Source organism: Rhinopithecus bieti, unplaced genomic scaffold (assembly GCF_001698545.2).
Source record: "Rhinopithecus bieti isolate Rb0 unplaced genomic scaffold, ASM169854v2 scaffold_57243, whole genome shotgun sequence".
In the NCBI taxonomy this organism is placed as follows: domain Eukaryota; kingdom Metazoa; phylum Chordata; class Mammalia; order Primates; family Cercopithecidae; genus Rhinopithecus; species Rhinopithecus bieti.
In genome coordinates, this window is record NW_016822477.1 from 182,641 (window position 1) to 189,261 (window position 6,621).

The 6,621-nt window shown below is 39.3% G+C and overlaps 1 protein-coding gene across 1 annotated transcript in view; it reads right to left on the reverse strand.

The window, feature by feature from the left end:
- The window catches only part of TBC1D12 (TBC1 domain family member 12), a 145,622-nt gene that overhangs the window by 19,041 nt on the left and 119,960 nt on the right, over positions 1-6,621 (reverse strand). The window contains 1 exon segment of the mRNA XM_017860965.1: positions 5,041-5,112. Coding sequence (XP_017716454.1) covers positions 5,041-5,112 — 72 coding nt within the window.

Here is a 6,621-nt window from a genome sequence, read left to right on the forward strand (position 1 = left end):
AAAAAAAAATTTGTTTTGTTTTTTTCATTTATGTAGTCTCTCTAATACATTTGTTTTGATCAGTTATACTAATAATTATAATTAGAAAAAACATTTAATATTTAGAATATTATGTATATCAGAAATAAAGCTAATTTTCATTTTAATTAATTTATATATTTGTAGCAGAAGTATAATGAGATTACTATAAGACTTTTGGGTAGAAAAGTGTTACCTTAGAATAAAATTCTGTGACAGAAATCAAATAAAATATGGTAGCCCTCCACTTTCCCCAGTTTTGCTTTCTGAAGTTTCAGTTACCTGTGGTCAACAGTGGTCTGAAAATATTAAATGGCAAGTTCCAGAAATAAACAAGTCATACGTTTTAAACTGCATGCTATTCTAAATAGGGTGGTAAAATCTGGAGTGGGCCTGCTCCATCCTGCCAAGGAAGAGAATCATCCTTCTATCCAGCGTAACCATGCTGTATATGCTACCCATCTGCCTAGTAGCCATCTCGGTTATAAGATCAACTGTTGTGGTATTGTAGAGCTTGTGTTCGAGTACTGCTTCTTTTACCTAAATTGTTAGAAAAGTGTTATAACTGTACTACTTTATTATTAGTTATTGCTGTTTATGTCTTATTGTGCCTAATCAATCAATTATATCATAGGTATGTATGTATAGAAAAAACATAGTATCTATAGGATTCTGTACTATCTGCAGTTTCAGGACAAGTACAAAACCCTATATAAGCCAGGCACGGTGGCTCACGCCTATAATCCCAGTACTTTGGGAGGCCAAGGCGGGTGGATCGCCTGAGGTCAGGAGTTCGAAACTAGCCTGGCCAACATAGTGAAACCCCGTCTCTACTAAAAATACAAAAAATTAGCCAGGCGTGGTGGCGGGCACCTGTAATCTCAGCTACTCGAGAGGCCGAGGCAGGAGAATTGCTTGAACTCAGGAGGCAGAGGGTGCAGTGAGCCAAGATCGTGCCATTGCACTCCAAACTGGGCAACAAGAGTGAATCCCCGTCTTGGCCAGGCATGGTGGCTCACACCTGTAATCCCAGCACTTTGGGAGGCTGAGGTGGGAGGATCATGAGGTCAGGAAATCGAGACCATCCTGGCTAACATGGTGAAACCCTGTCTCTACTAAAAACATAAAAAAAATTAGCCAGGTGTGGTGGCAGGCACCTGTAGTCCCAGCTACTCGGGAGGCTGAGGCAGGAGAACGGTGTGAACCTGGGAGGTAGAGCTTACGATGAGCCAAGATAGTGCCACTGCACTCCAGCCTGGGCAACAGAGCAAGACTCCACCTCAAAAAAATAAATAAATAAATAAAGAACAAATTAAAAAGAGCAAAATCCTGTCTCAAAAACAAAAACAAAAAAAACCAAACTTACATAGTCCACTTGGTGTCTTGGAATATATCCCTTGAGGATAAGTGGGACTGCTGTATATGGCTATTACCAAAAAGACAAAAGATAAGTGTTGGTGAGGTTGTTGAGAAAAAAACTTGCACACTGTTAATAGGAATGTAAATTAGTACAGCTATTATAGAAAACTCTATGAAGTTCTTCAAAAAAACTAAAAATGGAATTACTATGTGGTCCAGCAATCTCACTTCTGGCTATTACCCAAAAGACTTGAAATCAGTATATCAAAAAGATATCTGCACTCCCATGTTCACTATAGCACTACTCACAATAGCCAAGTTAAGGAATCAACCTAAGTGTACATCAACAGATGAATGGGATGAGTGTGTGCGTGTGTGCGTGTGTGTGTGTGTGTGTGTGTTCGTGTGTGTATACAAAAGAATACTGTTCAGCCTTAACAAAGGAAGGAATTCCGTCATTTGGGACAACATGGATGGAACTGGAGAACATTATGCTAAGTGAAATAAGGCAAAAACAGAAAAGCAAATATTGCATGTTCTCACTTAAATGTGTAATCTAAAACCACTGAACTCATAGAAGCAGAGAGCAGAATGGTGGTTACCAGAGGCTTGGAGGTAGGGAAGATGATAAAGAGTACAAAAAGCTCCAGGTTGAAATGAGGAGTAACTTTCATTTTTTTTTTGAGACAAGGTACCACTCTGTTGCCCAGGCACGATCTCGGCTCACTACAGCCTCAAGAGCCTGAACTCTAGCGATCTTTCCACCTCAGCTTCTTGAGTAGCTGGGACTACAGGTGCAAACCACCAAACCTGGCTAATTTTTTATTATTTGCAGAGATGAGGTCTCACTGTGTTGCTCAGGCTGGTCTTAAACTCCTGGGCTCAAGCGATCTTCCCACCTTGGCCTCCCAAATGCTGGGATTACAGGCACGAGCCACCATGCCTGGCCTGATTTTTTTTTTTTTTAATCTATTACACAACATGGCAAATACAACTAGTGATTGAGTACTGTACATTTCACAATCTCTTAGAGAGTAAATCTCAAATACTTTCATTACAAAAAAGGTCAAATATTTCAGATGTTGGGCAGATTAACTACTTTGTTTTAATTATACAACATTATATTAAAAAATCATAATATCAGTCAGGCACAGTAGCTCACATATGTAATCCCAGCACTATGGGAGGCCAATGCGGGCGGGTCACTTGAGCCAGGAGTTCAAGACAAGCCTGGGAAACATAGTGCCCTGTCTTAACAAAAAATACAGAAAATTAGCCAAGCATGGTGGCTTGTGCCTGCAGTCCCAGCTACTTGGGAGGCTGAGGTGGAAGAATCACCAGGGACCAAGGGACCAGGAGGTCAAGTCTATAGTAAGTCATGATCACGCCACTGTACTCTAGCCTGGGTGACAGAGTGAGACCCTGTCTCAAAAAAATAAAAATAAAAAAAGAAAGAAATACAAGTTCAGAGAAAAAGCAAAAAATGTAAAATATTAATGAAAAGCTTGTTAATATATATTTTTTTAAATGGACTATGATATATGTAAATTCATTACAGTATTTAAATTCCACAACAGACTTCTTTTCTTTTTTTTTGAGACAGGGTCTTGCTGTGTTGTGCAGGCTGGAATGCAGTGGTCCAATCCTAGCTCACCGCAGCCTGGGAGTCCTGAGCTCAAGCAATCTTCGTGCCTCAACCTCCCAAAGTGCTGGGATTTACAGGCCCAAGCCACTGTGCCCAGTCTGGGGACATTTTTTTTTTTTTTTTTTTTTTTTTTTTTTTTGAGACAGAGTTTCGCTCTTGTTGCCCAGGCTGGAGTGCAGTGGCACGATCTTGGCTCACTGCAACCTCCGTCTCCCAGGTTCAAGCAATTCTCCTGCCTCAGCCTCCTGAGTAGCTAGGATTACAGGCACATGCCACCATGCCCGGCTAATTTTTGTATTTTTAGTAGAGACGGGGTTTTGCCATGTTGGTCAGGCTGGTCTCCAACTCCTGAATGTGTGATCCACCCGCCTTGGCCTCCCAAAGTGCTGGGATTACAGGCGTGAGCCACCTCGCCTGGTCTGCCTGGGGACATTTTTAAAAAACTATAAGATGTCAAATTTAACCAGTGCTAAAAAATTAAATTATTTACAAATAAACTTACAATAAAAAACTTTAAACTTCAGCTTAAACATGTGAAGGGGATACAAGGTGTTCTTACAATTCATTCACAGAATACCTGAGTAAGAGAGTTTAAAGACTGTGCTCAAATCTAACTTTCTCTATAAGGACTATCTGATGATCTTTCCAAATACTACAACCTGCCCCACCCTAAATCTGGCACTTTCCCCCTTTATCATCCCACACTTTTCCACAGCACTTATCTTTTAATATAACATGATTTACTTGTTTGTTGTTGTCTCTTTCTTCTAAACTGTAAGCATTGTAAGGAAAGAAATCATTTTGTTCACTGAGGTATTTCAAGTACCTAGAACAATGCCTGACATATAGTCATAAGCGCACAATATTTGTTGAGTAGACAAACATAGAAATGAATATGCAACAGAACAAAGTAACTTGTACCAGACAGTCACCCTATAGAGATGTCTAACATTCTTTTATTTTAAGGCAAAAGTGAGAAGATGAAAGTTCTTTTTTTTTTTTTTTTTTTTTTTTTTTTTGAGACGGAGTCTTGCTCTGTCACCCAGGCTGGAGTGCTGTGGCCGGATCTCAGCTCACTGCAAGCTCCGCCTCCCGGGTTCACGCCATTCTCCTGTCTCAGCCTCCCGGGTAGCTGGGACTACAGGCGCCGCCACCTCGCCCGGCTAGTTTTTTGTAGTTTTAGTAGAGACGGGGTTTCACCGTGTTAGCCAGGATGGTCTCGATCTCCTGACCTCGTGATCCGCCCGTCTCGGCCTCCCAAAGTGCTGGGATTACAGGCTTGAGCCGAGAAGATGAAAGTTCTATAACTTCTAGTTAAAAATGGCAATTGAACGTCACATCTTTCTTTGTTCTCCTGAAAATCCAACTAAAATACAGTAAAGAAAAAAAATATTAACCCATGAGGACTACAAGAATGAAAAATTATATAGTAGATAGTTAACAGTATTTTAGAAATTGTAAATTAAATAAGTGTATAATGTTAAAACTAAAATATCTACAGAGGAGGAAGCCAATAATCAGCAAGCCAATTCTGCTGTAAAACCCTGAAGGCTTAGAAGCTGAAGTTGTCAGGTACCTGTGAAATTGAGAAATAGAGCTAAAAATAGGATTGGGTGAAAGTCTGTATAAGGAGCAAATCCCCTCCCCTATCCTTTAGGGACAGGTACCTATCCTTCCCTTAACCTGGTAGAACATAGGAGGTTTACTCTCTAGAGGCACAGTCATGGAAAAGAAGGTTAAAAGAGGGGGACAAGGCACCCCCCTGGCATCAGGACATGAAATAAAAGTTTAGAAATTGCATGGTGAAATCTCCCACAGCTCCCCCAGAAACCTGACAATCTCAAGTACATATAAGTTCAGCAAGAGATGGAAAGATTCTTCACTGGGTAAATTGATAAGCCCAAGAAAAACAGACATAGAGATACAGACATTTGGGAGCTAATACAACATAGGATATTTTGATAAAGAGTGTAGATAAAATGCTTACATTCAAAAAACAGATTGAAACAAATACTTACATAACCAACATCAGGTCTGTAGCATGTGTATGCCCCTAAAATACTATGTAAGACATCATGATATGGGCCACCCTTAGGAGAGAAAAATGAAATTTGAAACTGTACAAATAATTGTCTCTAAGTTAATTTTTATATAACATGTTAATAAACTGTAACATTTCCTAAATGACTAGTTTTAGCATATTTAATAAAAAATATTATAGAGGTACTCTGCCAAGATGTTTTCCAAATTATTAATAAGAAATATTTAATACTGCAGATGGGTGCAGTGGCTCATGCCTGTAATCCCAGAACTTTAGGAGGTCGAGATGGGCAGGTCACTTGAGGCCAGGAGTTTGACACCAGCTTGGCTAACATGGCAAAACCCCATCTCTACTACAAATACAAAAATTAGCTGGGCATGGTGTCACACGCCTGTAATCCCAGCTACTCAGGTGGCTGAGGCAGAAGAATCGCTTGAACTCAGGAGGCAGTGGTTGCACTGAGCCAGGATTGCACGACTGCACTCCAGCCTGGGCAAAAGAGTGAGAATCGCTCAGAAAAAAAAAAAAGAAAAGAAAGAAAGAAAGAAAGAAAAAAGAAATATTTAGTACTAAATAACAACAACAACAAAAAAGTCAAATAAACTTACTTGATGGATACAAGCTATATAATTTGCCAACAGTTTTAAAATCTTCTAGATTTAGTATAATAAGAGTATGATGAATACAGACTGTTTCATTTTATAAAATACAGCATGAGCAGAAAAAAAACCATCAAGCTACACTAAACCGTGTTAATAATTTTAATCTTAATGGTAAAAATTTTTATCTCATTTTATTTTTATAAATCTAAACATAGAAGAATTCCATGTATAAAGACTTGAATCAGCTGGGTGTGGTGGCACATGCCTGTGATCCCATAATCCCAGCTACTCAGGAGGCCGATGCAGGATTGCTTGAGCCTAGGAGTTCGAGTCCAGCCTGGGCAACACAGCAAGACCTGATCTCAAATTTAAAAAGAAATAAAAATAAAGACTTCAGCCAAAGGTAAAGTATATATAATGTAGTCATTTCTCTTTCAATAAGGTATAATCAACTTCATAATAGCCTATGTACAAAAAAAACCCATTTCTTCCTATTTTAATGATAATTCTGAAACATTTTAAGTTTTGTGACAAAGTTCTTTATACTTTAACAATATACTAGGCCAAAACATTAATAATTCATATATCTTACAAAATAAAAAGCAAAACAAATTCACTGTAATAAAATTCATCAAGTACCTACTACATAAAAGGTATTAAATGCTATGCTAACTACAATGTATTTTGGTCAGTGGAATAAAAAAAATAGAAATTCCCTGGAGGGCGCCTGTAATCCCAGCTACTCAGGAGGCTGAGGCAGGAGAATGGCGTAAACCTGGGAGGCGGAGCTTGCAGTGAACTGAGATCCGGCCACTGCGCTCCAGCCTGGGCGACAGAGCGAGACTCCGTCTCAAAAAAAACAGAAAAAAGCTTTCACTAAGGGACCAAGGGAATGTTATGCAGGGAATGAAGGGAAGAAGGCTGAGATCTGCATCCAACAGAGAGTTTAGTCCTCC